This window comes from Ipomoea nil, unplaced genomic scaffold (assembly GCF_001879475.1).
Source record: "Ipomoea nil cultivar Tokyo-kokei standard unplaced genomic scaffold, Asagao_1.1 scaffold2704, whole genome shotgun sequence".
NCBI lineage: Eukaryota > Viridiplantae > Streptophyta > Magnoliopsida > Solanales > Convolvulaceae > Ipomoea > Ipomoea nil.
This window is the reverse complement of record NW_017619132.1, coordinates 819453-843590: the sequence shown is the minus strand read 5'-3', so window position 1 is coordinate 843590 and position 24138 is coordinate 819453. Positions and strand designations below refer to the sequence as shown.

The 24138-nt window shown below is 33.8% G+C and overlaps 4 protein-coding genes across 9 annotated transcripts; 2 read left to right on the top strand and 2 right to left on the bottom strand.

Annotated features, from left to right (window-relative positions):
* Positions 1 to 4344: 4344 nt before the first annotated feature.
* Positions 4345 to 14627, top strand: LOC109156124 (ribose-phosphate pyrophosphokinase 1). Of its 2 annotated transcripts, XR_002049966.1 has the most exons (11): positions 4345 to 4522; positions 4748 to 4939; positions 5035 to 5283; positions 5369 to 5512; positions 5708 to 5875; positions 6097 to 6166; positions 6322 to 6403; positions 6617 to 6776; positions 6983 to 7144; positions 13654 to 13659; positions 14617 to 14627. XR_002049966.1 is itself a non-coding variant. In XM_019303961.1 (9 exons), exons 1-9 carry the CDS (start codon positions 4448 to 4450, stop codon positions 7019 to 7021), a joined length of 1179 nt encoding a protein of 392 aa, XP_019159506.1. In that variant the 5' UTR covers positions 4345 to 4447; the 3' UTR covers positions 7022 to 7279. The 2 variants fall into 2 exon arrangements, 1 of the variants encoding a protein (XP_019159506.1); XM_019303961.1 differs by lacking the exons at positions 13654 to 13659; positions 14617 to 14627 and having other exon boundaries at positions 6983 to 7279.
* Positions 7271 to 18212, bottom strand: LOC109156122 (DNA replication ATP-dependent helicase/nuclease DNA2). The gene is made up of 34 exons (XM_019303960.1): positions 17384 to 18212; positions 16785 to 16946; positions 16438 to 16680; positions 16261 to 16323; positions 15938 to 16108; positions 15790 to 15843; positions 15647 to 15708; positions 15087 to 15219; positions 14790 to 14900; positions 14580 to 14676; positions 14294 to 14376; positions 13842 to 13907; positions 13000 to 13152; positions 12864 to 12919; positions 12718 to 12775; positions 12540 to 12650; positions 12384 to 12440; positions 11960 to 12094; positions 11645 to 11887; positions 11277 to 11351; positions 11055 to 11167; positions 10859 to 10931; positions 10614 to 10718; positions 10305 to 10472; positions 9610 to 9679; positions 9378 to 9529; positions 9102 to 9179; positions 8937 to 9029; positions 8713 to 8850; positions 8594 to 8633; positions 8430 to 8503; positions 8203 to 8340; positions 7946 to 8065; positions 7271 to 7819 (listed from the first exon to the last, which is right to left on the bottom strand). The coding sequence occupies exons 1-34, from the start codon at positions 18068 to 18070 to the stop codon at positions 7616 to 7618; spliced, it is 4386 nt and encodes a 1461-aa protein (XP_019159505.1). The 5' UTR covers positions 18071 to 18212; the 3' UTR covers positions 7271 to 7615.
* A 150-nt stretch (positions 18213 to 18362) lies between these two features.
* Positions 18363 to 20025, top strand: LOC109156185 (50S ribosomal protein L18-like). Its single transcript, XM_019304061.1, has 2 exons — positions 18363 to 18588; positions 19562 to 20025. The coding sequence occupies exons 1-2, from the start codon at positions 18415 to 18417 to the stop codon at positions 19955 to 19957; spliced, it is 570 nt and encodes a 189-aa protein (XP_019159606.1). The 5' UTR covers positions 18363 to 18414; the 3' UTR covers positions 19958 to 20025.
* Positions 19893 to 23951, bottom strand: LOC109156183 (UMP-CMP kinase 3-like). Of its 5 annotated transcripts, XM_019304057.1 has the most exons (9): positions 23794 to 23951; positions 23371 to 23536; positions 23080 to 23181; positions 22373 to 22427; positions 21144 to 21261; positions 20727 to 20883; positions 20551 to 20631; positions 20319 to 20426; positions 19893 to 20189 (listed from the first exon to the last, which is right to left on the bottom strand). In XM_019304057.1, the coding sequence occupies exons 2-9, from the start codon at positions 23398 to 23400 to the stop codon at positions 20040 to 20042; spliced, it is 801 nt and encodes a 266-aa protein (XP_019159602.1). In that variant the 5' UTR covers positions 23401 to 23536; positions 23794 to 23951; the 3' UTR covers positions 19893 to 20039. The 5 variants fall into 5 exon arrangements, with proteins under 5 accessions (XP_019159602.1, XP_019159603.1, XP_019159601.1 ...); XM_019304058.1 differs by lacking the exon at positions 23794 to 23951 and having other exon boundaries at positions 23357 to 23747; XM_019304056.1 differs by lacking the exon at positions 23794 to 23951 and having other exon boundaries at positions 23371 to 23746.
* Between the last annotated feature and the right edge of the window lie 187 nt (positions 23952 to 24138).

The following is a 24138-nucleotide window of genomic DNA, read 5'->3' as shown; positions in this document are numbered from 1 at the left end:
ACTTTTATATATTTGGTCAAGTATCTATTTTCATAACATACAAAATTTAAATTTAAATTTTGTATGGTTAATATAATCTCTAATAATGTACATATTTAGATAAATTTATAGAAAAAAAATCATATAATTAAGTTGATTTATTCCAAATTGTATTATATATATATATATATATATATATATATATATATATATATATATATATATATATATATTATTAATTCTAAAAATATGAATAATAATAACTAAGAGAATTGTACTTAGAAATCAATAAAAATGTAAATTCTAAACTTTGTATGAAGAAATATAAACTCTAATCGGACGCATATCCTTATATGATTGTATAATACATTGTATATACACATAATATTTATTAATATTTATATAGGAAAATTATAATATAATTTCATTAATTTTAATTTATATTGATAGATTTATACTTAAAAAATTATATTTAGAAATTTAAAAAGTGTATGTATGTATATTTAAAAAAATTATAAATATTCATATTTTGTTAATTTTATAATTTCATTTCTTTAATTATATTTCATATTTTATTAATTATAATTTAATGAAATTGTCACAAATATTTCTACGGAAGAAATCTTATATTTCTCAAATTTCTTAATTATATTATTTATAATTAACAAATATTGTGGCAATTACAATAATAATTTCATTAATTATATTAATTATAATATTTTTTCTCTTCTAATATTTAAATACATTACCATAATAATTACACAAAAGAATGAAAGAAAAATTATGAGAATAATTACCTTTAATAAATTAGGAAATTATATTAAAAATAATCTATATATATTAAGGTAAGTATATTTATTTTGTGCCCAATAATATTATACATTAAGTATAAAAATATATATGTATATAAATTACCATAATAATTACTCCGAAAAAGGTGACAACACATAATTATTAGGCAATAATATTAATAATTAATTATTAAGGCAAGTATAATTGATTTTGTACTAATAATATTATACATCTATACACTTTTAATTCTATATTGATAAGCATAATCTGTGTATATACTTTAAGAAAATATTCATTATTAAAAAGGGAATATAATTTAAAAAGTAAATTATTAATTAGATTACCTAATATAATTGTCCTACTAATTAATTCCATGCTACTATGTATAATAATTCATATATTTATTCATTATGAGTAATATTCATTTCCTTTTTCACTCATAGAAAGAGTTAATATTCATTTCCATTTCTTTTTCCTTCATAAATTTTTCCTAATATTTCATGTGTGGTGGTTACTAATTTTTTCGTAGGGAAAGCGGTGTTATATTTTCAATAAATTTTTAATATTAAATCTTTTTTTATTTGGCCTGATTCCTGTGTCTATTAGTAACAAAATATTAATAATAGATTCTCGTGTGTAAAATTCATTTTTTTCTGTTCATATTCATTTTCTTTTTCCTTCATAAATAATTAATATAATTATAATAATATAATTACTGATTATATTTTAAGTTAAATATGGATATATTCATTTCCTTTTTCATTCATAGAAAGAGTTAATATTTGTTTCCATTTCTTTTTCCTTCACAATTTTTTCCTAATATTTCATTTGGTGGTTACTATTTTTTTTTTTGTAGGGAAAATTGTGTTATATTTGCAATAAATTTTAATATTAAATCCTTTTTTCATTTGGCATGATTCCCATGCCTATTAGTAACATAATATTAATAATAGATTTTCGTGTGTAAAATTCATTCATATTTCTGGTCATAAAAACAATCTGGTACGTTTGTAATATTCATTTTCAATCACAAAAACAATTTGGTACGTGTTTAGTAATCATTTCCTTTTTCCTTTACCCTAATTTTCTGTGTAGCAAATTAGTTATTTACTTATTAAGCACATATTTTTTTTTTTTTTAAATTCGAGTCCATTTTTAATATTAATTTCTTTTTTCTTTTGGTCTGATTTCTATGCCAAAAGCTGTGTTATATTTTTAGTGAAATATAAACATATTCATTCGTTTTTCTTCATATTTCATTTCCTTTTGAATATATATATATATATATATATATATATATATATATATATATATATATATATATATATATTTCTTTTTTATTTTCCTTCATAAAAACAATTAATATTGATTTTTATTCATTTTTCTAATAATTGTCAATTAATTGGTCTGGTTTCCATGTCGATTAGTAACATGATATTAATAACAGGTTTCTTTGTGAAATATTCATTTCCTTTCTCGTTCATAAAAAGAATTAATATTCATTTCACATAATTAAAAAGTAATATAATTATAAAAAATATAATTACTGATTATATTTCCAGTAAACTATTAATATATTCATTTCATTTTTTCTTCATAAATAATTAATATAATTATAATATTTATAATCATATAATTGCTGATTATATTTTAAGTGAAATATGAATATATTCATTTCCTTTTTTACTCATAGAAAGAGTTAATATTCATTTCCATTTCTTTTTTTCTCATAATTTTTTCTAATATTTCACGTGGTGGTTACTAATTTTTTCGTAGGGAAAACGGTGTTATATTTTCAATAAATTTTTAATATTAAATCTTTTTTTTTTCATTTGGCCTAATTCCCGTGTCTATTAGTATAACAGAATATTAATAATAGATTTTTGTGTCTAAATTTTATTTTTTTCCTTTCATATTCATTTCCTTTTTTCTTCATAAATAATTAATATAATTATAATAATATAATATAATTACTGATTATATTTTAAGTGAAATATGGATATATTCATTTCCTTTTTTCATTCATAGAAAAATTTAATATTTGTTTCCATTTCTTTTTTCTTCATAATTTTTTCCTAATATTTCATTTGGTGGTTACTAATTTTTCGTAGGAAAAACTGTGTTATATTTCCAATAAATTTTTAATATTAAATCCTTTTTTCATTTGACATGATTCCCATGCCTATTAGTATAACAGAATATTAATAATAGATTTTCGTGTGTAAAATTCATTCTTATTTCTTGTCATAAAAACAATTTGGTACGTTTGTAATATTCATTTTCAATCATAAAAATAATCTGGTACAATGTTTAATAATCATTTTCTTTTTCCTTTACCCTAATTTTCTGTCTAGCAAATTAGTTATTTACTTATTAAACACATTTTTTTAATTCGAGTCCATTTTTAATACTAATTTCGTTTTTCTTTTAGTCTGATTTCTGTGTCAATTAGTAACAGAATATTAATAACAAATTTCATTATTACAATTAATTCTTTAGTTTTTTTTTTAATTAGAATAATGATAATTGTAATTATATTAATTAATTAATTATATGGATATTTTTTTGCAATGAGATACAGATCCACCAATGTACCAAGATGTGTTCTCCTGCCTCAAAGCCTAATGAATCATACACATGTTGCATCTTAAATGCACGTAAATATAGAAATTTTTTTTTTTTTTTTTTTGAGAATGCTAATCGATTCACTGATAGTTGAAGGTAGATAACAATACTTATAATATGAAATTAAACCTTTTGGAAGAATAATATGAAATTAAACTCAAATCCAAGTTACTTTACATCTATTAATCCCTAATTGAGATTATATAAAAACGAAACATAGATTTAAATGATTTCATCTAAGAGCTTGTAAATATGGTGACTGCTTTAGTGTTTTTAGAGAGACAACGTGCTTTACCAATTCGCCAGGAAGAACCAATCTCATGCCAGCCTGGATCTCGCGGGAAGTGATTATTGGCTTCTTGTTGTAGTGGGCCAAGCGAGTCACCTCTTGGGCGAGCTTCAAGAAGATATCGTTGATGAAGCTATTCATGATGTCCAAACTGCAAAACATATTGAAGTACGTGAGAATATAGTTAGAAAAATGTAGAAAATTCATATAATACAAAAAGAAAGCAGAAAGATGAGTCTGAGATTCTTTGATTGAAGAAGCTCTTGTATTTATAGATAGAAAATACTAATTCAAAAGGAAAGTATAATAATTTATTTATTTAAGGGAAAGTATAATAATTTATTTATTTAAGGTAATAACATTATTATTATTATTATTATTTATTTATTTAATTTCCATTTGACATTTACTTACCAAATAAGTTTTACTACAAAAGTTTTGGAGGAAAAATTTGTTAGGAGAATTTTACTTTTATATATATATATAGATATAGATATAGATATAGATATAGATATAGATATAGATAGATTATCCCTATTAAGAAAAAATCTTACTGATATAACAAATTTTCCAATTTATTCAGCATCGGTCACGGCCTCCAAACAGAGCCTTAGAACAATATAAGACGGTCAAAACCGAACCGATTACCCGCGCGTCTCGTATTCAGTTTTCCACCAGTTGATAAAACACATTCAAATTGGAAGATAGTTAAAACCCTAAGCCTCAACTCGCTGCTCTCCATAACCGGACCTCGAGATTTCAATGGCCTCTCTGAGCTTGCCTGGAAGTCTCGTCAAGCCTCATTGCATCAAACGCCGTCCGCCGCCTTCATTGATTGTAAGCAATCTCTATTTTTCCTCCCTTTTTCATGCCAAGTTCATATCTAACCGTAGCTTATCAAAATTTTCAGTATACATATCGTGTATTTTTCATGCTAAGTTCATTTTTAACAGTAGATTATCAAAATTTTCAGCATATGTATCGTGTAAATGTGGATTTATAGATTATGCTTTGTATATATGCGTGAATTCTGATGTGATTTCTGGAATTTGGATATGGAAGAGGTGTAATGTGGCGGAGCCGTTGAAGTTCAAAGATAATGGCAGGCCATGCGTGCCTGCACAGATTGGCAGGGATGCTACATTTCCGAGCTTCCTAACCTCTAATCAGTTCCGGAAACTTTCTGTTCCCCAAAACCAGAATGACACTAGACTCCGAATTTTCTCAGGGACTGCCAATCCTGCGCTTTCTCAGGTAATTAGATTGTTCTAGTTTTGGCCTGTACACTTATAGGTATGTCATTCGTGCTTCGTCAATTGATATGTGATGTGATACTGCATGCTGTACAGGAAATTGCTTGCTACATGGGTTTGGATCTCGGAAAGATCAAGATTAAACGTTTTGCTGATGGTGAAATATATGTCCAGTTACAAGAAAGTGTCAGAGGTTGTGATGTATATCTTGTGCAACCTACTTGTCCTCCTGCAAATGAAAATCTTATGGAGCTCTTGATAATGATTGATGCTTGTCGCAGAGCCTCTGCCAAAAATATTACTGCAGTTATTCCTTACTTTGGTTATGCTCGAGCTGATCGGAAGGTAGTAGTTTGTTAAGTATTTGACTGCAAAAAAAGTTGTTTCCTTGAAATCAAACTGCAAGTTAACAATATGGCTGCTTTTTCAGACTCAAGGCCGTGAATCCATTGCAGCCAAACTTGTTGCTAATCTGATTACTGAAGCTGGTGCTGACCGTGTTCTTGCTTGTGATCTTCATTCTGGCCAGTCCATGGGCTATTTTGACATTCCAGTGGACCATGTACATGGTCAGGTATATGTTATGGAGTATTTGATTTTGGTATTTATCAACCGTGGTTGATATAGAATCTCAAATAGACTGGAGAATTGGAAGAAAAGGACTTCCGTTAGTGGAAAAAAAACATTTTGATATTTTAAATTTAATAATAATTATAATTTTTACTTTTGTTCTTACCTGGACTCTTTATTTGTGTTTTCAACTGTGTAGCCTGTTATACTTGATTATCTTGCCAGCAAGACTATCTGTTCTGATGATTTGGTTGTGGTGTCGCCGGATGTTGGTGGAGTTGCAAGGGCACGGGCTTTTGCCAAAAAGTTGTCTGATGCACCTCTAGCCATCGTGGATAAAAGGCGCTATGCACACAATGTTGCTGAGGTAAATTCTTCTCAAATGAAAATGGGAAAGAGGTGCTTATCAAATTGATACCCTTTTACACATGGAAAATGCATTAAACGTCTAATTATTTGTCTCCCTCTATTATATCCTATTAACCTTATCTTATTACATGGGTATCAGCAAATTCCCTACATCTATCTCCCATGATTGATTTAGAGATGCCTCATCTGAATTCTCATATGCGACTGATGATCCTGCAGGTAATGAATTTGATTGGTGACGTCAGGGGAAAGGTAGCAGTTATGGTTGATGACATGATTGATACTGCTGGTTAGTATTTTAATTATCTTCCTATTCACCAATTCACTAGCTCATTGCTCGATTTCTCAAACATTCTCTTAGATGGAGGAGGGTTTGGTTAATCAGCCATTGATCAAATACTCAGTTGAAACTTCTGGTTATTACATTAACTTGCTTGTTTTCAGGTACTATTGCCAAAGGAGCTGCACTATTACATCAAGAGGGAGCAAGGGAGGTGTATGCATGCAGCACTCATGCTGTTTTCAGGTACCTTTGTGGAAGTGTATGCCGGTGTTAAGGAGAGCATAGCAAGATTGAATTGAATGTCTCAGTTCACATCTTGGCTTGCTTGCTTGCCAGTTACCTGTTTGTGTGCAAGAAATGATTGCATTTTGGACTATGATGTTTAACCTTGGACATTCTAATATTTTAAGCTTTTTAGTTGATGGTATTTTCTTTAATTGCTATATTATTTTGCAGCCCTCCTGCAATAGAGAGGTTATCAAGTGGCCTCTTTCAAGAGGTAATTGTCACAAATACCATTCCTGTTGCAGAGCAGAATTACTTTCCTGAGTTGACCGTGCTGTCTGTTGCAAACCTCCTGGGAGAAACCATATGGCGTGTTCATGATGATTGCGCTGTAAGTAGAAACCTTTTTTTTTTTTTAATTTTTTTTTTTTAGTTTAGTGGACAAGCTAGGGGGCTAATGGGGTTCCCTCCATATACACCGGACAATCAACAAAAATTGCTACCAATTGACTTTTTAGATTCTTTTCTACAATTGAGAAGTGAAAGCAAAGCATTCAGCTCTCTTATCCTTTTTTTTTTTTTTTTTTTTTTTGTCAGGGTGGTTTTGAGCCTTACTCAAGCCTGGGCATTGATTGATTAAGTCTGAAGGTGCTCCGTTTCTTGCTCTTTCTCTATAGCTATCCTTAAGAATCTCAATTTGAAGGGATAACATAAACCAAACAGATTTTCACCTGAACTGAAGCATATTCCTCCTTTACTGTAAATTTGGTTATAGTTAGTGTAAAAGGAGCTTCCGGGTGGCTATTTAAGACTTCTAATTTGGAAAGTAACAGTAAAAATTGTCTCAAGAAATGATTGCGCTATTATTATTCTGGTTTTTTTTTTCTTTCTAAATTTGAGTATTAATCTATTCTTGTATTGTTGAAGATTTCCCTTTATGAGGTGTGACTGCAAAAGTTGATATTTAAGACTTCTAATTTGGAAAGTAACAGTAAAAATTGTCTCAAGAAATGATTGCGCTATTATTATTCTGTTTTTTTTTTTTTTTTTTTTCCTTTCTAAATTTGAGTATTAAATCTATTATTGATGAAGATTTCCCTTTACAACATAAACCAAATAGTTGCCGTAGCACAAGGCAAATAAGCCTCAAGGAATGCACAACAAAATGAAGAAATTTACAAAATCCCGAATTACCGGGGAGATACAAAAGAAAAAATTACAAACGATAAATCACAAATTTGAAGTTTGGGAGGTCAAAAACACACCATTTTCTGATCTGGTCTGGGAACATCTTTTTATCCCAAATTTACAATGAGGTATATCGTTTTTGCTAACACTGAAAATGCCGCCCTGCTGTTCAATTGTTTCAATCAGAAGCTTGAGCAGTGGCACTTTTGAGAGCGTAGCGCAAGAACCCACCATGATCAGCTTCTTCTGTTCAATACAAAGCAAACACAAATGTCAAAATGACCAGATTTTGTTTGTAATTTGTAAACCTGCTGTAATGAGAACCATTACAACAGCAAGCAATAAAATACTAGGTAAAAAGAAACACTTAACCTTTGCGCGTGTAAGAGCAACATTAATCCTGTGCCAGTCTCCAAGCAACGTAGAAACAGAGCTCTTTGGGTTTTCATTTGACCTTACAAACGACACCAAGATGCAATCTTTATCCCTGCCCTGCAATAGCCAAAAATGCAGAGTATTAAGATTAAGGACACCAATATAGAATATCTATCGATATGCTTGAATTAAAAAAAAAAAAAAAAAAGATTTATTAAGCCATTGTACAGATAAAAGGCAAACACCAAACTAACCTGATATTTGTCAATTGTATGTATTTCGACTGACGTTGAAACTGCTTGTTGCCTGATAAGATCTGCCTGGGAGTTGTAGGGTGTAATGATGCCAATGTCTTCCTGTGAAATGCCTGTGTTCAACAACTTGTTTGATACCTATAAGAAATAATATAATATCAGAAAGCAGCAGTTTATTGTATGTGACAATAGAGAGAAAACTGGAAAGTATAAAGGAAGGATGATACCTCAGAAATGATATAAGCTTCTATTGGATTGCTTAAACTTTTGCGGTCATTTGTTTCAAAAGCAAGCAGCAGATCTGAAATGGGATGGCATAGCAAATATTAGAGATAAGACATGAACTTGCGAACTGCAAGTTTAAATTAATTAGGATGATTTTTTCACTGACCGGTGTTAATAAATATTACTGGCTTGTTTGGATTCATTACCTGCATAAATCAATTATCCCCAGTTAAAATATTATGATTCACTTACAAGCAATAGATTTCTTGAAAATTAAAAATTTACCTCCTTTATCCATGGAGGTCCTGCTATAGAACAAGAATAGGTGAGCTTTGCATTCTCCACTTCTGAAGAGCCACAGCGTAGTCTGTTGCCATATATCAAGGTATTTGACAGTTCCATTATTTCTTTGCACATACGATACTGCAAGGTGTAGCATATTTTTGTTATTCTAGTGAGAATTGAGAGGAGATTGAAGGTGACAATTATAATTTGAAGGTCAAGATAACCTGGCTTTGCAAAGCTGAAATGGCTTGTGGATGTGCTTCTGAAAGCCGGCAGAACAGACTTACTGCCATTCCATTCTCTTTGGCCTCTGCACTCTGATATAAGAGGTAACAGTTGAATATTTTGTTTAGAGTCACAAATTACAGCTAGGATAGAGAAATAAATACCTGGACAAGTGGTGGTAATTGATAATGATCCCCTACAAGAACAAACTTCGATGCGAACATCAATGGTCCCAAAGAAACCTGAAATGAAATTGTTATTAATTGTTTTCCTGTCCAGAAGGAAATTGATAGACATATCAAGCATTTTGTTTCATCAGGGATATAAAACAAACATGCACCGATAAATTATTGAAGGATTATACTTTGACTATCTCATAAGAAATCTAACACTATATAATGCTTGAGACTGTAAGAAATAGTTCATATGAACACACATACGGGTAATGTAGTTTGCCCAGCTTCATCCATGATGCACACATCAAATCTCTTGTTGGCTAGCAAAGGGCTAGTTATACCCAAGCATGTAACACCAACAACTTTTATTTGCTCTAGCCTTTGCTTGATGTCTCCAATACCACATAGGTTGGTTGCTGTCAAAGAAAATTGGAATATCAATTCGGTGACAGACTGAATAGAGAATGAGAGTTCTAAGAAAGATCGAAGGCCCAACTTGATAGGCAATGTTCTCGAACTTCCTCGTGCACAGCCTCATATCTTCCAATACGTATGAAATCTATACCCTGCAGTAGTTCCAACCATAATGCAGCTTATAGTAGTGGCAAAGTAAAAATAAGGCATAGTATAAATGACATGTAGTTGTACTTCTCAAATTATTAAGATGCTGGTTTTGTTATGGAGTATCCACTGTCCTTAATCTATCCTTATTAATAATCCATGTTTTTGGTGAAAGTGCATATATGTGTATATTTATCAGGATATATGAGCCAATGGGAACAAGCAAATAATTTGGTGACAAAAATTTCAGTTTGATTTTTGAAAAGAAATAAGCTATTGTTTGGTATGTCTAACCTCTTCCTTATTAAAGCCAGGCCATTATGCATTAATTTATGCTTGTCAATTTCCATGTAGCAGGTAAGTGTTTAAAACAGAAGAGTTTCTGTTTCCAGTTCCCTTTAGACCAATATGTCACTTATATTTCCACCTTAGCATCAAGCCATATTTTGTTTTGTGTTTTAGATGTGTACAAACTGGAGAACATAATAGGTCTAGTTAATGCGTACATGGTTTCATATTGTCTCCTTGTTATTTCTTGCAAATGATAGTCAGTGTTTGCTAAGTATAGGAAAACCCTTTAGGATATAATTAACACAATTATTTTTGAGATGCATGAGAAATGGAATGAACCTGAGCCTTCAATTTGAGAAGCAAATTATCAACAGCTGAATTTGTGTAGGATGTAAGCAAAATGGATGCACCTCTCATTAACAATGCCTTCACAGCATGCACCATCGTGGATGTTTTGCCTGTTCCAGGCATGCCTAATATGAGTGCATAGTCCTTTGCTGTAAGTATCTGCAATTTTAATAATTTTAAGTGAATCACTGTTAGTTCTCTTTGGTAGGATTAAGAAATCCATGAACAAATTTAATTTTAAAGAAACTTTTTAATTGTCAAGATAATACAATTTGTCCAGAAAATATAAGGATATCTAACCTTGAGTATGGCCCTACGCTGATCCCCATTCAATGTTTTCTCTGACCAGATGTAAGAAATGGCAGGATCTTGACTAAAAATGCAGCCACTATCAAATCTAGGCACCTGTAAAAAATTTGTATCTTAAAGAATCCAAGTAAGTTGGATAATTTCTTGTCTTTTGTTTGATTTTCTTTGTATGAAACGCTAGGTGACCTCACAATCATTAGAGAAGAATTTCGTATTTGAAAAAGTAGAACTTTCACCTCAAGATCAACAATCATCTTTCGCAAATGTATACTCTCTTCATTTTGCATAAACAGTTGTGTAAGGTTGAACCTTCAAAATATAGTAAATACAAAATAAAAATTTTTTAAAAAAGTAAATTTGTCATTTGAGCAGCCATATGCCTCAATATAAATATTTTTCATTACTTAAACAGTTAAACTAAGACACTACTACCTCATAATTGCAAATGATGATGTAAATTCATCTTTATCAATCCGCCAAATCTGCTGATGAAGATCTTGTCGCAATCTGCTTCCTGGAAGCCTCAAACGTTTTGAAAAAGATACCTAAAGGTTTTGGGAGAGGGACAAAAGTTCCATGTAATTTTAACAAAATTTGAAACTGTTACTTTCGGTTATTAAAATGATTATTAAAGGCACGAATTAGAACACTTACCGAGACATGGGAATTACTTGTATCTGTAATGACTCCGCTAGCAATTATTAAACGACCAGGCTCAGTGCTTAATATCTGAAATAGCAAACATAAAATTGTTAACATCTGATAACAAGAACAGAATGAATACATTAGTTGGAGCAAATCAGGCAATCACAATGCAGTTTGACGAGCATGTTTTGAAGCTTGGGTAAATAAAATGTATAGCTTTCACTGCTTATACAGACAAACAGTGAACTGCATCTGAACAGAGAGTCCCACTATGGCATGAATCTAGAGCTGTTTGTTATGCTAGCTAAATGCCGTCACAATAGCATGTTTAACTGGAGAAGTGTAGAAAATAGAGTTACACAGGAGAAAGAGAATACCACATAATCACCATTCCTAAGTCTGCATTCCAAATTTTTTGTGATAGAAGAACCATGCATATTCTGTTGATCAATGCCTACTGAAGGCAAACTTTGGTGCACAAAGTGATAAACAAACCGGTTTCCGGTACATAAGTTTTTCTGTGCAAATTTATCTGATGGGCCAAGAACCAGGGGTGATAGGCAAGAGGAAGAACCTTCAGTCTCCGAACCATGTGAACTCCAGATTTCCTTCTTAACAAACTGCAATAGGATGCATTTTCAGGAGCAGATTCAAAATAATGCATACATTATTGCAATCAATTCATATAGTACCTCCACTTCTTTGGCCTCCAAGTCAATCAATCGATCCCATTTTTGAAGAAAAACCGCATGTGCAGTAGTTAGATGGTTAACAAGTGAATCAAACACATTTCCCAGTCCACTACCCTCAGTCGTACCGCCATATGCCTCCAATATTAAATAAAACAGGCAATAAGAATGTGAGAACTAAATAAGTTTTTAAAAAAATCTAGTAAGATCATGTTATCTACAGCAATAAGTGATAGGTGAGAATTGACACAGAACCATGAATTCTTCTAAGCATAATTTTTAGATACCTAGTTAGAGGTGAAAAGTGAAAACATGAAGCATTTACTCCTTGCATGCCAAAGGTTGGAAAATGGAACTCTTTGGCATTCCAAATTGAATATAGTAGGTTTAAAAATGGTAACATTTTCTCATCAATATTTTAGTTTACCTTATGATAGACACTACAGACATTAAGATGTCGACATCCTTTGCACATGTTTGGACTCTGCATGCCAATGAAAGATGATAATAATACAGATATATTAGGAAATCAGCTCCCTAAGCTTGAATAGTTAAAGAAGACAGAATAGCAACAAAAATGGACCTGTATCATTGGAGGCAGTTGTTGAGTCGTTGATGCCCTTAGAAGATCATTTGCAAGTTCGTTACGGCGCATTAACAGGCCAATCAAATCAGATCTTTGAACTGTGATTCCCTTCAGAAGTACATGTATACGTTAGGATATCAAGGAGAATGAGAATACTAGAAGTACTTGATCTTACCTGTGTTTGATCTGTGTGAAGATAGTAAAGGAGTCCATAATCGATCATTCTTGAGTATCTAAAAGAAACAACAAATGGCAGATATTCAGTAAGCCTATAAACAGAGAAAGAAGCTAAAATAAGCCAATGAAGCAAAAGACATGGACCTTTCAGACATCAAAAGAGTATATAGCATCACTTGGGCATTGTGTTCCATTGCAGCCTGCATAACATAATGTTTAGACAGAAACCAATAGTTTTAAAACAATACACCAAAGTATGTGTTGTGGAGATTCAACTTGCCTGGCCAGTAGTTCCCTTCCCAGTTTTGAATTCCAGAGGCACAATCACATCCGTAACTTCATTATTTATTTCAACTTTTACTTGCACAGAGGCATCAATCATCCCTTTCAAACCATATTTTGGGGCCCATGCCATTTCTTCAATATCAAGTACCTATAATTTATGAGATGCCCGGAAGAAAAGATTAATTTACTCAAAGTTTTTATTTGGTTATATGGGACATTATGTGAAGCTACATTTCTTGTTACAAATGCACATGGTGTTCAAGTGATCATTTAAGCACCTGAAATTGTTGCCAGTTTCTCTATATAAAACTCTTTTGCAACATTGTTATTGTGAAAAGAAAAGTGAGAATGTGTGACCTTAAATAGAAAAGTCCTTTGTGCATATGAAGTAGGCGTCTAAACAAGTCAAGCTAATCATGAGCTATTTAAACTCAAATTTGATTTGGTCACAGTTGAGCCAAGTTGATTACAAGCAGCTCAAATAATAAGTTTAGTCAAATTCAAGTTTTTTAATACTCGTTCCAAGCTGGCTCACAAGCGTAATCAAACTTCTATATTTTTATATATTTATAAAAAAAAAAAAAATTAAAATATAAAAATAAATCCTATAAGTTATTGTCATAATCAAGCCTTTGAACCAAGTTTTGAGCTTGTAGTGCTCAGAACCAACTTGGCTCAATTACACCCTTAATGTGAAGGGTCAAGAGTACCTTAGGAATCATGGATTTTATTGTAAGCACTACTAACTAGAGGAGAACCATAATATATTTGGTCAACACATACATACAGATAATAATAAGAACAAGAAATAAGAGAAAGCAAGATGAAATGATTTACCTCCAATATTTTGATCTTTTTATCTCTGACTTCACTTCCCAAACCAATATTTTGTATTTTGGAACCCTAGAAGAATTTATAAAAGTAAACCATTTTGGAAATATGTTTTAGCACATGGGAAAAATTAAACATTCCGGTATTAATTGAAATAAAAAAGTGTTTAACAGACATCTTTTGCATGTTTTTATACTATTTCATTGGTAAACTTTGAAGTAAGGCATTCATACAAATTCCTACAAATTATGCAATGGAATTATTGTTTTTCCACCAACTACAGAAATTCAGCCCGATACATAGACTTCAAAAAAGTTTGCACTTTCTAAGTTAAACAGTTAGGGCCTACCAAGGACAACTCGTGGTCTACCCAAAAATAGTCCATCAAAATGACCTCAACATTGAGCACTTCGAAACAAATTGGTCTATTAATATCATAAGTACAAAGATACATTTACCTCTGAATCACGGAAGAGATGTATCCAATTCAATATTTTTGGAATTGCCTCAATCAATATTTTATGGAACTCATTTTCACTGACTGCAATATATACAGAGTAAGAGTTGAGAAATAAGTAAATATAGACACAAATAATGTTTTACTGGATTTAGTAATACAGAATACTAAGGTATGTGGCCTAAAGGACCAATAATTCATAAGACATAATGGAACCCAATTTAATGGACCCCCATGGCTGCTAATAAGAAATGAGGAATTGGAGAAAAAAGCAAATCAGTTTCCACCTTTGCAAGCATATAGGCTCTCAAGGTTTTTGTGAAGCAAAACTTGTGCGTGTTCCTCCAGGTATTCTTTTGTAGGGGTTTCTCTGATAAGTCCTGCCTGGAGAGAAAAAAGCAATGGTCTATAACATTTTTAATTAACTCCTCAAACCCAAGGACAATGTGCTTTTTGACAGATCATACATAACCACGTGAATTTTTCTATTATCAAACCTGAAAAATCTGATGCAATAGGGTTCCAATCAGTGCTGCAGCTGAATATTCACTAAACTTTAGCCTCTCATCCAGGACGGCACGCCTTGAGCAACTGAAACTTCCAGCAACCTGTAGAGTCATAATATAGGGAATAAACTCTATAGACTAATAAATGGAATACCCAATTAATGACAGAAAGAGCTTTTAGGATGTACAGCAAGGAGCACATCAAGATGAGATACAGCCACACTAATTACATAGATGACTACATATGAATTCAGGTTCAGGCAGGTGGAAATTGTTTGTTTCAAATACCCGTGTCCCGGAAGCCAATATATCTGGATGAACAATTAGAAAATTCTTCTCATGATTAACATCACATGTCCCTTTGTCATCAAATTCTCCTATGACATGAACAGTATCTCCAGGTGCAACAACACTATAGAACCTGCAAGCAAAGAGAATGGACCATTACACTAATATCAAGATTTCAGTTATAATTTGGATCCAGACTGACCACAAGATTTTGAGGGATATATAGTAAGTCCAGGACATAAATAAGAATGAAGCAACTCAACTGATTAAGTAATAGAAGTGAGACTATGTTATCATCTATTCATCTCAGCAAAATTCATCCCTTTTTTTCTTATACATTTATTTATTTTTGATGAGGCAATGACTTTATTAAGAGAAAAAGGCATCAAGGTGTGCTTACAAAAGGTCAAACTCAACAAAGTTCACCCTCTTTTCATTGTTATATATCAGAGTGAGCCCTACTATAAGAGTAATGAAATAAGTAGTCACTCTTATCTATTTAAAAGACATTGATGTCTAAGGGGTAAGGAGTTAAAATGAAACAGCATGAAACTCATTACCATTCATCCCACAATTGCACAACTCGCTCTTCCCCACTTTGTTCATTGAAAAGGCGCAAAACCTAAAAGTCATAGTCACGTAATTCAGTTTACCAGTTTCTTCCAGAAACTTCTAGAGAAATTGACATGGAAAATGATCAAACCTTAACTGAGCATTTTGAACCAGAGGACTCAAGATGTCCATGCTTTTCAGAAACCTATATAGCAGAAATATGATGCAACTTAGTGCAGTTCAATAAATCCTCATCTTTCTCATATAGGAACACTAGGTGAAGAAGTATTTCCACTCACCTCCAGTACAAGAAATAAGAGTGAAGTTTCTCTTAAGTTGCTTCTTGCTTCTGGTAAAACAGGATCAGATCTGACATGCAGATCATTTCCAGAGGATATCTTGTTGTCCTCACTTACTGATGATTCAACAGATATTACATCTTCTACTTGATCCAAAAGTTCAATTAGTGCCTAAGAAGATAAGGAGACAACATATGCAAATTATTATATGGGACTCTGAATTGCAGGTGTAGGGATAGAGGTGCAATCAATAGCTAATACTGAACAAAGATTAGAGTATGTTCATAATGATGGTTGCATTTTTTTTAATTTTTTTTTAATACCTTTTTGTTGTGTTTTGAGCCAAGCAGATCAGATACTTCATTGGCATCAGAACCCTTGCCAGACTGTCATTTATGATATATCATCAAATCAGCCCAATTCATTCTCACTAGTTAGGGTCAGCTAAGATAAACACTATTTGCAAGAGGATCCACAAATAATAGGAATAACTAGATTACCTTATCATTGCAATATGTTAGAGATGGAGGTGTCTTAAAAGGACTCTGACTGTTAGCTATGGCAGAGTTCTTCTCCCCATTTGTTTTTCCATTCTTAGCATGGGTTTCAATAACTTGATCCACATTGACAGAGGTCACTGTGGTTTTATTTGGGTGTACCAGAGAATTTTCAGCTTTTTGTGGTGGAGGTGAAGATAGCCAACTTTGAACTTTGCCTGATGGTTGTGGAGAAGTCTTCTTGACCTATCATTTACAATTCATCACATTGATGCAAAATTTTGAGAAAAAAGATCACATTAACATCACTACTCACTACAAACATAAATTAATATAAACCTGAGATACACCTTTTTCTGTGAACACTGCTGAAAATTCAACAAGTTTAACCGTGAACGATCTGCCAGTACCGGTAGCTTCTCTGGTTTTGACAGAGCATTCAATCGTTCATTTACCGGAGATATTCTCCAAGTAATCTCATCACCTCCATCATCCTGGCTTTGCTTTATCAACTATCACGCAGAACATAACAAATTTTAGATCACGAACTAATTTATTTTTAAGCAACTTTAACAACTATTACTATGCAGCACTAGCAATCTTATTCACATAAGTCCTTTTTCTACGACCTTGGTTCATGATGATAAGTAATCACTGAAACTTTTACAAGCATCTCTGTTTCCTAAAACATCATACATGGAAAACTATGAGATCCAATACAAACACCACTATTTCCTACTTTTCAAATCCCGAATGCCCCTTGTGCATATATGAACTTGGTTGTTACTAGACTAGGCAAAGCCTGGAACAGATGACTAAAACCTAAAATCCAGTTACTGGTGACGAAATTTTCATATTGTTGATAATCTGATGCGGGTACTATATTCGTTCTACAAGTTCACGTTTCTCGAAAGAAAATGAGCATTGCATGAGAAAGAAGGCTTATTACCATCCCTGGAGAAAACTTGAATCTCTTTACAGACGCTGATTTGCAAACCTCAGGTGTCACCTCTGCTGCTTCATTAGCATCATCTCCAACTACCACAGGTAGCGCATTGTGTGTGGGCGTATTCTGAGATGAATTATTGGACTCGCTTCCTAGTAAACTTGCAGTATTTTTCGAATTTTCCATTTCAACGATCCTTGAGCTCAAATCCTTCCCTAACCTTTGACAACTGTTACTATGAATTTGAACCACAGTATTACGCAGCTCAGGCTCACTGCCCGCACCCTGAGGCGCCGGAGCAGCACTGTTCATATGCATTTTTTTCGATTCCATCAAATCCCTACTGCTTCTCATTATAGAAGCATCATTAGGCAGTCCAACATTCCTCAAATTCGTCATGGAGTCAGGAGCAATTACAGAGTTCTCAGGAATAGAAATACTATCATTCCTATGGCCCTGAACACTAGGATTTGCAGCGGAAGTTTCCGAACCCGAACTGCGTGAATCAAGTCTAGCCTTGGATTTCTGAGAGAGGACATTCTGCGTGTGCCGTTCGAAGAAATGCTGGATTCCGAACTTTGTCGGCTGAGACGGTTGCTGCTGCTGCTGCGGCGCCGCCGCCGCCTGCTGCTGATTCTGATGGCTCGATTTCTTAGATCCCCCGGCATTCGCTCTCTTCCTCGGAGGCATTTTCCAAGTAAAACCCCTTTCTCGCTGCTATTCCCTGCTAGATCTTCTCCTCACCGATCGTCAATCCTCAATGTTCTTCGTGCAACACTGCATAATAATCGGAGAATATCTTAGATATATTTCCCGCCAATTAGAAGGTGAGATTTGGTTTAGGAGGGAGTAAATATAAATCGTCCGATTAAAATTTCACTTGACGGACCATAATGGGCGGGCTTAACATATGATAATGGGCTTAAGCTATGGCCCAATATTGAAGTGCCGAAGGCCCAAAATCAGAAGTCCACAACTTTTATCATCATCTTCTTCAGAAAGCTGAAAATCTCCATTGTTTCCTCGAAGCAAAAATGGCAGTCTGCTTGTCGTTAACGTCTTCACATCCATCTTTCTCTCTCTCCTCTGAGTTTTGCGCTAACGGGAAGAGAGAGAAACCAGATTCTCTCTCGTGGTCTTCGTCCTTCCCGCAGCTGAAAATCTCTACGTCTTTCTCCCCGTGCCGTCGAAACCCCTCGCTTAAACAGGTATCTTCTCTTCTCTTCTTCTGTTTCTTCCCTAGAGTAATGGAAAGCCTTGTGTATCAGAATTCAGAACTTCAGAATCCACCATTTGCTTGAACTGTAAACTGTAACAGCTCGTTGAACTGTTAATCTACAATTTTATGACGAATTTCTTGCAGAAAAATAGTGTTTTTAAGATTATTATTAGTGTAATTATCTGCAATCAGGATAGTACTATTAATTTCACATTGAAGAATGTTAGTTGAAAAAATTTCCAATGTGAAATTGAACAGTACTTTGGTCATTATTTCATTTAAGCTTCAAATTTTCTCCAACATTTTGGTATGAATTTCAACCTTCTAGATTACAGAAGTTGGTAGAACTTCTCTATTGAGGAACAAAGAAAATTAGTGATTACTTAGCCAGAATAGGATGCTGAAGCATGCAAAAACAAGTATTTTGGAGTCAATATCAGACCATTCAATCTGATTTGGATGCCAAAAGCCCAAAATGTTGTGTGTGGCATAGGCATCTTTGGAGCAGTCTAACATGTGTATCAATGGGTTATATGTTCTGATGGTGTCTTGTAATTGAAACTAATAAGTTAATCCTTTTTTTTATTTACGAGAAATCTCCTAGCCGCTACCCGAAGGTACGCTATGGATGAAACTCGCCTTATGATCCTAGCTGGCAAAGGACATAACTTAGATTGTCCATAGCTGATCGGTTCAAACCAAGAAGGCCAATAGGCAATTCTCACAAGAAGTCGAATTTAGAACTTTGTGGTTATTAAGCCAATTGCTCGACCAACTCGGCCGGGTTGCCCCTAATAAGTTAATCCTTGACTGTAGCTTTGGGGTGTAACCAAATAGGGGATGTGTCTTGTTTGTCTAAATCTGGAACTTAAAAATGCTTCACTGATGCTTATATTTGTGTATACATGTCTAGAGTGTTAGCTGTTCTGGAGCTTAAAACTGATATTTGTGTATATATGTAGAATGTTATTGTTGCAGCTGCCTACACAAGGAGATCACGGAGTGAAGCTGAAAAGAGACCTAGTCGGAAGTCATGGAAACAGAAGACAGATATGTATATGAGACCATTTTTACTGGACGTTTTCTTTTCAAAACGTTTTATCCATGCCAAAGTGGTACACCGACCAACCAGCAAGGTGATATCAGTGGCTACTACGAATGCCAAGGACCTTAGGACTACACTGCCATCGCTCATTGACAACAACGCGGCCAAGGTTATAGGCAGGCTGATTGCTGATCGATCCAAGGATGCTGATGTATTTGCAATATCATATGAGCCTAGGAAGAATGAGAGGATAGAAGGCAGGCTGGCATTGGTTCTTGATACCATTGCAGAAAACGGTATCATATTTGTATAACAACAATTTATCTGCAACAAATTTACAGAATGGTAATGCAACTATTATTATGGGCTTATGGCAACAAATCTTACAAGCAGAATTACACTATCGATCTCCTAAACATCATTCTCCATGCATAGCAAGGGATATTGACTTTATCCAAGCCATTGCAGCGCTGCTTTACCTTTCCATCTGTGAATACTGCTTTGACTGCTTCAAAAACTTCATTTGGAGGCTTGACAGCATCAATCTGACAGCAAAATAAGTCTAAGCTTTTAGGGTCATTTCCAGTTTCCACCACAAATGCAAGGATATGTAATACGAGGAGGAGGGAAATGTACAAAGGATTACCATTAAAGTAGGAGTACAAGATAATTACCTTTAGAACCTTGCCCTTTGATTTGTAATATTCAATAACTGGGAGTGTAGATTCCTTGAAAACATTAAACCTCTTCCTTATAGTAACAATGTTGTCATCTTCTCTGTCCTTCATATGGGGGAATGAGAAGATAACAAGAGGAAAAAAATAGAAACAAATAAAGAAAGAAGAGTCAACTGTGGGGAGTAGAAATAAGGTTAGAAACTTGGAATAGAGAAATCATATTTCAGACCTGGTTCCGGTTCAAAAGGCGCCTCGCCATCTCTTCTTCAGTACAATCAAAGAAGAGTACGAAATCTGGCTGAATTCCAGTCTGCAAAGATCAAATACGCTTTCAGATTAATTGGAGCAAACATGTGATGCAGCTAGGAATGATTCAATTAAAAATACATCTCCCGAGTAACTTACAATACGTTCAAAAGCTTCACGGTTTTCCTCATTGCGAGGGAAACCATCAATAAGAAATTTATCATTCTCAGTTTCCTGGATTGCTCTTTGGAGAAGGGCAATTGTTACCCCAGCAGGAACGATTTTTCCTTCTTTAATCATCCTCTGAATCATGATCCTATATGTGTGAAGGAGACAACTTAATTGGAGTAAATAAACTGTGTTAAAGAACAAAACACAACAGAACAAGCTCAATGATCAATATGTTTAGCAGAATAAGCTCACACTTTTGCTAATGCTGTTTAGCAGAATAAAAATAGGCAAACAGAAGGTGCAGTTTAACCAATTGTTAATCAGAAATCAAATTATTGTGTTTCAAAGAAAATAGTATCAGTGTATCCAATAACATAAGATACCCAAGATGATTAAATACAATACCCATTTTGAGAACCAGACTTGATCTCTGCTCGAAGGAGATCCCCGGCGCTCAAATGGGTGTAACCAAAATGTTCAACAATCTTTGCACATTGAGTACCCTTGCCACTTCCTGGGCCTCCTGTCAAGGGTTGGAAACTATTGAAGTCAAAAGAATAAGCATACTCAAGAAAATAATATAGGCAAACCCCAAGACTCCTGGCCAGCAGTCAAGGATTGTGCTTTTTTCATGCAGAAGAAGATCATGCATCTAGTGCAAGGAAAATACTGACAGCATGAAATGGTTGGTGTATGCTCTTTAGACTTGGTGCTTTTAAGTAATATCCCAAAAAATATTGATAGTGTTAGAATAGTTAAGACTTGAGAGTCTCCCTAAACTAAGATTAGGATGGTAGCCTAAATTCAAGTTAGGAATATTAGAAAAATAGGATTTTTTTAAAAGCACCTTTTTAGGAAAAAAAAAAAAAAAAAAAAAGAGCATTTTATTTCTTATTTGACTTTAAAAGCAGCATTTTTATTTATTTTTACATAGTGTTTGACTCAACTTATGTTTTTTATAGTAAATAAATTTTAATAAAGTTGTGAGTCAAGCAAACACTTAATTATATAGTACGTAACACTTTCTTATTGCTTCCACTGCACCTAGAGGTGGGGTGGTGGCTCTTTGCCACATGTACCATTTCAGAAATTCTAACCATACCACACAAATTTTAATATAATTTCTCTTTCTGGGATACTCCTGCATTAAAGTCAATTGATAGCTGTGACAGGGATGTGCTAAGGGAAGTATACTCAAAGTCTCCAATCCACATAACCTAAAATTGAAAGAATTAAAAAATGCTTATTTATTATCATGGCAGGTTCTAATAGAGAGCACCTATTATGGTCAGAGAAAAGAGAATACTAGGTGAGCAAGTAACATATCCAGTCAAGGACACTTCTAACATAATTTGTATCATAAAGATGGATGGCTAAATATATATTTTTTTGAATGACGGAGGAAACTCGCAGCCACTATCCGATGGTGTGCATAGGGTAAACGCCTTGTGACCCTAACTAGCAAAGGACTACAAGTAAATTAGCCTAGGTGGCCTATAGTTGTCCGGTTCAAACCAAAAAGGCCAATATGGGAATCAAACTTGTAACCTTATGGTTACTAAGTCAACAGCCCGACCAACTTGGTTGGAGTTGCCCCATGGCTAAATATTGAAATTTGGAATTGAGGCACTCACCCAGGACAAAGACAACCTTAACCTTTTTGTTATGTGGGAGGCTTCCATTTACTCCCTGCAATCAGACCTTGTTTGTCAACTGTAGTTTAGAGATTTAAAAGCATGCCAATGATTCTAAACAAATTTAAATGTGCATCAGTAACTGCAATAACATGATTAGCATCTAACAGAATGCTTTTATTTCTTGCTGATTTTGCAAAGATAGATAGCATTTGTGAATTTAATCCATGAATACTTTTGTTTGCAACCAACCAGCTAGCAGTCAGCCATTGGCAAAAATTACAAACTCAAAGTCAGTAAGTCACTAACTGAAAGAAAACCAGATTAGAGATGTAAAGATTGAAGTGATCTAAACCATTCCATTGTTTTGATAAGTGATTGATCTAATCATTCTTCTTAAATTGATTTTGAATAACCATCATTTCCTTATTCTAATTTCAAGCTTTTCATTCTTCAAGCTGCAAGCACTGGAGAATGCAAATAAAGCATCCTATGCTAGAGGAATGGCTGATGGAATAACTTTCACAGAAAAGTAATATCAACTTTGTTCACTTTAAATGGTAACAGTTGGAGAGAGAGAATTCAACTACAAGGTCCAATTCAGAATCCATCCAGCAAGTATTCTTAAACTCAATACTCAATACCAATGACCAACAGTCCAAACTGAAGGAGCTTAGTTAACATTAAACAAAGTATTAAGTTCAAACCTTTTGAATTGAGCAACATCCATTGAATGAGCTCCCCTTTGAATGGAGTCCACCGCCAGCTTGACTCTGGATTGGTCGGAACTCAATGTGGTTACCGGATACCTGGGGGAGGGGGTGGGGGGTCACAGCATTAAAACAAAAAAAAAACAAAAAAAAACAAAAAAACCCCTCAATACAGCAATACTCAATCAAATAGTCTAGAGCAAATAGAGGTAGTCATTAAGAATATTTCTAATTCAAGTAACAAAAAGGGGTAAGAAAACTGAAGTCGTGGTACCATCTCAAAGGTACCTTCTTTACAGAATCACGGAATGTCGCCATGAATGCCAAGTAACCGGTGTTTAGTAAGCAATATGCCCTTCCAACACTTCAAATTACAAGGAAATCTCGACAGAAACAAACTAATTATCCAATTATTGCACGCAAACTCTTTGGACTCTTCAATACAGAAACCTTCCTGCAACACGGTAACATTCAAGCTATATCCAAACCATCATACAGTGAACAGAGCGCGAAATTCAACAACAGCACTCAAATCACAGAACAAATCAAGGCAAAAAATATCACATTTACAGCAAAACAGCATATAGAATCTACAAAATTGGATTAAAAAGTGTGCTCAAAAACAAGCTAATGAGATCGTAACAGATGGGGAGATTGCTTGCTTGAGCAATAAGATATTCAAGTAGCATAGAGAAAGAGCTTAAAGTGTACCTAACGAGGAGAAAGAGATGGGAAGGAAATGGAGAGCTACTTGCCGAAGACGTTGCTGCGTGTATTTATAGGGACGACCGTCGCGACAGTGTCTGAAAGCTAACTGCCATTTCCCGCTACCGCGAAGAAGTTGGTTTATTAGTCTCGTTTGTCATCAAGCAGAGGCTAATTATAATTGGAGACCTTTAAAAAAAGAGTTAAAATTATAGCTAATGCGTGAGAACCACTCTTAACTAAGAACGTGTCAATATAATGAATACAATCTTGTTACTTCAGATAAATTGTGTACATTGTGTGCTCACTGTGTTGGAATATTAGATTGTGTGCTAGTAATTGACACGTTTC

Bases quoted from the DNA above. Each gene is read 5' to 3' on its own strand.
- LOC109156185 (XM_019304061.1), top strand. From the start codon at position 18,415: ATGGCAGTCTGCTTGTCGTTAACGTCTTCACATCCATCTTTCTCTCTC. The intron at 18,589-19,561 runs GTATCTTCTCTT...GTATATATGTAG, and splicing joins GAAACCCCTCGCTTAAACAG to AATGTTATTGTTGCAGCTGC.
- LOC109156124 (XM_019303961.1), top strand. From the start codon at position 4,448: ATGGCCTCTCTGAGCTTGCCTGGAAGTCTCGTCAAGCCTCATTGCATC. The intron at 5,284-5,368 runs GTAGTAGTTTGT...CTGCTTTTTCAG, and splicing joins ATGCTCGAGCTGATCGGAAG to ACTCAAGGCCGTGAATCCAT. The intron at 6,167-6,321 runs GTTAGTATTTTA...GCTTGTTTTCAG, and splicing joins TGACATGATTGATACTGCTG to GTACTATTGCCAAAGGAGCT.
- LOC109156183 (XM_019304057.1), bottom strand. From the start codon at position 23,400: ATGGCGACATTCCGTGATTCTGTAAAGAAG. The intron at 22,428-23,079 runs GTTTGAACTTAA...GTCTGATTGCAG, and splicing joins GATGTTGCTCAATTCAAAAG to GGAGTAAATGGAAGCCTCCC. The intron at 20,884-21,143 runs GTATTGTATTTA...TCACACATATAG, and splicing joins AAGTCTGGTTCTCAAAATGG to GATCATGATTCAGAGGATGA.
- LOC109156122 (XM_019303960.1), bottom strand. From the start codon at position 18,070: ATGCCTCCGAGGAAGAGAGCGAATGCCGGGGGATCTAAGAAATCGAGC. The intron at 11,168-11,276 runs GTAAGTGTTCTA...CAAAACCTTTAG, and splicing joins CAAGTAATTCCCATGTCTCG to GTATCTTTTTCAAAACGTTT. The intron at 8,851-8,936 runs GTTATCTTGACC...TACACCTTGCAG, and splicing joins TTTCAGCTTTGCAAAGCCAG to TATCGTATGTGCAAAGAAAT.